The sequence below is a fragment of the Dendropsophus ebraccatus genome, unplaced genomic scaffold (genome assembly GCF_027789765.1).
Source record: "Dendropsophus ebraccatus isolate aDenEbr1 unplaced genomic scaffold, aDenEbr1.pat pat_scaffold_2209_ctg1, whole genome shotgun sequence".
In the NCBI taxonomy this organism is placed as follows: domain Eukaryota; kingdom Metazoa; phylum Chordata; class Amphibia; order Anura; family Hylidae; genus Dendropsophus; species Dendropsophus ebraccatus.
The window spans coordinates 8,985-14,079 of NW_027209654.1; the positions used below are offsets into that span (position 1 = coordinate 8,985).

The 5,095-nt window shown below is 45.2% G+C and overlaps 1 protein-coding gene across 1 annotated transcript; it reads right to left on the bottom strand.

Moving 5' to 3' along the window:
• LOC138775854 (TLC domain-containing protein 3A-like) lies at window positions 1–3,736 on the bottom strand. Its single transcript, XM_069956051.1, has 4 exons — window positions 3,618–3,736; window positions 2,709–2,925; window positions 1,797–1,921; window positions 1–61 (listed from the first exon to the last, which is right to left on the bottom strand). Exons 1-4 carry the CDS (start codon window positions 3,734–3,736, stop codon window positions 1–3), a joined length of 522 nt encoding a protein of 173 aa, XP_069812152.1.
• Between the last annotated feature and the right edge of the window lie 1,359 nt (window positions 3,737–5,095).

A 5,095-nucleotide genomic window follows, 5' to 3' on the forward strand; every position in this document is an offset into this window, starting at 1 on the left:
CTATTCCTGCTTGACTGACAGTCCCCTGGAGCCCAAGCCAATAATAGGGAGAAGAAGCTTTCTGCAATTCAGAGGTTTGGGGATTAAAAAGTTCTTTAACTAGGGTATTCTAGGACCCACCCTATACATATATTCAAGTTGTCTACCTAGTGTCATTTTGCCCTTCATTACACTCAGGTGGCTATCCCTACCCCTACATTGTCACACACCATACAGAAGTATTCACACAGATTACAAGGGACCTCCAAGTGTAGGTGTAATATCTGGGCCTGTGCTCTATGTGTTGTAGTTGTGTATTTACAGGAATGTGTATTTACCCCTAGCGTTTCATCTGAACATAGTGGTGTGCACCAGTTTATCAATTGTGATACAGTGGAACTGACATTGTTTTTTTTTTTAGGGTAGCTTCCCACGTACCGACTCGCAGCGTTATCGGCTAGGTCCTGGCAGATCACTTTCACTACATACACGTAACGGTCTGAACGACCACTGCGTGTATGTAATTCTGCCGGCCGCTTAACCCCTTCAGCTCCCACTCTGTATACATTACCTGTCTTCGCTGCACAAGGTCCCAGCGTACTGCTCTCCCGCCTGGCCAATCAGTGTTTTGCCCAGCTGCAGCCACTGATTGGCCGGGCGGGAGAGCAGTACTCCGGGACCCTGGGCAGCGAGGACAAGTAATGTATACAGAGCGGGAGCCAGGCGGCAGCTGAAGGGGTTAAGCGGCCGGCAGAATTACATACACGTAGCTGTCGTTCAGACCGCCGCGTGTATGTAGTGAAAGTGATCTGCCAGGACCTAGCCGACTCGCAGCGTTATTAACGCTGCGAGTTGGTATGTGTGAAGCTAAATCAGATATTTTACTTGTGTGTCTTCGATGTTTGGCAGTGAGTTTTATACTCCCCCTGTGATTATATATCTGCATGGGTTTATGTGGGTTTTTCATTCACAATGGAGATTTATTAAACTGGTGTAAAGTAGAATTGTCTTAGTTGCCCCTAGCAACCAATCAGATTCCACCTTTCATTTTTAAAAGAATATGTGAGGAATGAAAGGTGGAATCTTATTGCATGCTAGGGGCAACTAAGACAGTTTTACTTTAGGCCAGATTCACTGGTAACGGATCTACAGCGGACTTCAGGCTGCAAATTTGCAGCGAAATCTGCTGCGGATCCCTTGCCAGTCATTTTGAATGAGAATACATACTCGCAGTGGGATTGACATCCTGCTGCGAGTATGTAAGTGACAGCCCCATTAACCCCCTGCCGGCCAAAGCACACATTACCTGCTCCACGCTCCGGCTTGCTTTGGGGGTTTCCGGCTGGACGTTCCGCTCATCCAAACAGTGTGCTGCCCCGCCGCAGCCACTGATTGGCTGAGCAGGACATCCAGACAGCAGGGGCCTATGAAGCAAGCCAGAGCGTGGAGCAGATAATGTGTGCTCCGGCCAGCGGGGGTTAATGGGGCTGTCACTTGCATACTCGCAGTGGGATGTCAATGGATTCTCGTAGAAACTAACAGCCAAGGGATCCCCACTGGTTTTCTCTGCGAATTTGCAGCGTGAAATCCACTGCGGATCATTACGTGTGAATCTGCCTTTATACTAGTTTGTTAAATCTCCCCCAATATGCTTTGCTTTTGCTGTAGAAAATGTCTGCATCAAATTTGTGTGCATTTATTTACCCTTAATGCCCCTGTAAGCATAGGGTTCTAACTCTGTTCAAAATATTTATATATATTATATTATATACACACACACATATATACAATATAAGTATAACATAAAATAAATATACAATAAAGAACTCTGTTCTCTGGCACAAACCTGTAATAAAATCTTGCCAAGTGATACAAATGGTGTGCTCAGTTCAGCTACTAAGAGACAACCGACATAAAAATCTCCAATGTCTCCTCTAATAAACTGCAAAATAGAAGCAAAAAAAAAAAAGTAAAAACATTAAGATGTGCATATGCTGACCTGGCAGGAAGAAATGCATGGTATGACAACTCATGTTGATACAAGTATTACGGTGAACTCAGTGTAGCGCAAGGTATGTGATTCTACATGGTGATTTGTGTAGAACAGGCTACTTGTGTTTCCATCCCGTATTTGACAAATGTACTATTACTGCCGCCGTGATAGTGAAACACAAAGGGGGAGATTTATGAAGTCCGGTGTTTTTTACGCTGGGCTTACAAATGCCCCTGCAGCTCAGGGGATTTATGTAGAAACGCATTGCCTCGACATTAATCACGATTGCACGGAGCCCGTCCGTGCGAAAATTTTGAAACCTGCGCCAGCTCTGAACTGGCATAGGTTTCAGTAACATTTTTCAACAGGAAAAATGATAAATGCGGCACACGCAGAGGCTGCGCCCCCTCTGCGTGCAGCCGCACCCCCGTAATGCCCCCTCTCAGCCCCACTGGCGATGGTAAATTTTTTGCAAAAATACAGTTTGTGAATATTTTTACGCCAATGTGCCCCAGACTGTGAGTACAGAGTCGCTTTAAATAGGGGCTGTTCTGTTTGGATAACTTCTATCTATACACCCTATCAGGGCATATGGGGAGAGGGGGGGTTGTGTCTAGTACTGTAGCTCAGCTTAAAGTGAGCGGCGTCCAGCTTCAATACCCCACACAGCCCATACCTTCTAACCGCTATACTACAATAAAATCATTCAGTTCCACTGTCTATTGGTTGCACTTACCAGTCCCATTGGCACGAGGATAGTCAGGGTACCTATGTGGTGAACAAGCATTAGAAATTCTTTTCGTAAGAGGCTGTTCATTGCAGCAGAAAACTGGTCTTTTCCATTGAAGACTTTGCTCTCTTTACATTTGTACCAATGACGAAGATACATTACATATGTGTCATATACCATGTATGGGATCAGCACCCACAAGTATGTTGTAGCCAGCCAGTGCCTGTGGGGAAAAAAATACAAGATTAGTTGGTAATTGTATGTGTTGTCCTGCGTTCTCTACCGCTGTAATTCCCTTGGCAACTTCTGGACACATGCTGTTCCCACAGGAAATGGCTGCTCATGATAGACATTGCTGTACTGTCTATGCTGAGCGTTCATTTCAGAATGAAGCGTCACCGGAAGTTGTCAGAGAGATGACTGTGTGCAGCCCGGAAACCGGCAGCTGTGGGGGAACAAGACAGATATATATATATATATATATATATATACCGCACTGTTGTGTCCCTAGAAGCAGCAGAGTTTTCTTTTAAGGCTGGACAATCCCTTTAAATGACGTCTTTTCTGCTCTCAAGACTTAATTTCTAATGTTTTCAGTTGTCATTGAGCTATAGGCTGGGACCTAGTCTTTGTGATGTCTCCTATACACTACACAGGAGAGGGGATCCTGCTCTTCCAACTAATTATACATCATAGGAAGCAGCAGGTAGTCCATTATGGAGCAGTGCTTAGCAGTCTAAGCTGTGAATCTCCATGAGGTGAAATCTAATATTTACTGTAAACTGGTGTACTCTCTCTATTTGCTGATGGCTCTCCAGTCACTCTCTTCTCCCTACTCCCCCCTTACTTCTCCATAGACTTCTAATGCGCAACATGTAACTGATCTCTCAGTGAGCTTGTAAAGACAAGACAGACTTGAGCGGCTTTTCATCCCCGGGTTGGGCAGAAAAGGAGCCTGATAAGTGAAAAAGCACCTGAGAACTTTGCTTCCTCCATTTTTTTCGATACGACAACTTCTTGGCAGAGAAATCCATTGCCTCATAGATCTTAGAGTAAAGAATTCCATACTACAATGGCGTAGGAACCTTTTCTTTAGACATAAAGCCTCTAGACACAAACCTGCATGTCTTGGTTTATGTCTGACACAGACGTGTCATAGAACTACTGTTCCCTGATTTCCTACTTTCTTCTGCCCACGTTTAGCTGGAGGCATCCTCTGTGTTGGCACCTCTTAGACTCACGCTAAGCATTATGCAGATCCAGCAATGACACATCACTAACTCTAATAATGTTTGTACTTGTCGTGAGGTGCTGGTTAACAAAACACTGATAACATCATGAATGATAAGCTGGAAACATCCCTGAGCAAGAAAGGCTCCGACTTCTCCACCTGAAACTAAGGGTTTCTGCATCATTTTTTGGGCTATAAGTTTTGACGATGAGACATCCATGATGTGATTGAAAGATAACATTCCTTTAAAAAGGGATTAGCAATATCTCTTCTCAGACAGCACTTTTAGACTGGACAATCATCTAGTCTATTGATGCCTTTGGGTACTTGCTCCTACAGAACAAAAATGCTCAGGACTAGGGATGGTCCGAACCTGCCGAGGTTCGGGTTCGTGTGAACCCGAACGCTCGGCAGCAGATTCCCGCTGTCTGCCCGCTGCTATGGCTGTGGCTGTATCCCAGTTTTCCAGGCGGTCCTCCCGCTGGATCCGCCCCCTCCACGGAGCGGGCAGACAGCGGGAATCATTACCGAGGGTTCGGGTTCGTACGAACCCGAACCGAACTCTGTTCGGACCATCCCTACTCAGGACAATCTGCATTGCTTCTACAGTCACAGTTAGCTTGTGATTTTATTGTTTTTATTTTATTGATTTTATTATTAACCCAGCAAAATCTCACTTATTTTATTGTGCTTTTGATCATGTTGTGGCTTTCTAAATATGTACACTACTGCTGGGTTTAATGCACCTGGCATTGTCCTTAGGGCCAGTTCACCCTAAACAAAATCTGTGAATTACTGTGGCGGATTTTTCCACTGAGGAATCTCTCCTGCCTCAGTGCCACACAGTGTCTCTATGTGAAGGCAAGCCCTTGTCATGTCGTAATACTCGCACCTTGAGTAAGACTTTGACACAAAAGGGGCCACCCTGTTGTTTCCCTATTTATGTTCCAATACTCGCAACCGAGTGGGACTTAAGGGGCTATCTATCAGGGTGGTGTGGTGCTCTCCCCATCATGGAGGCGCCCTGTGGCAACAGCCTAGGGACATCTGGCTATCCCGTGTTTTGAGACTTGCAACTGAGGCGCCACGGACCCTTGTTTTGCATATTTACATTTTTGGAGGCATCAGTGGAGACTCTTGATTGAGTACTTCATTGGAATTT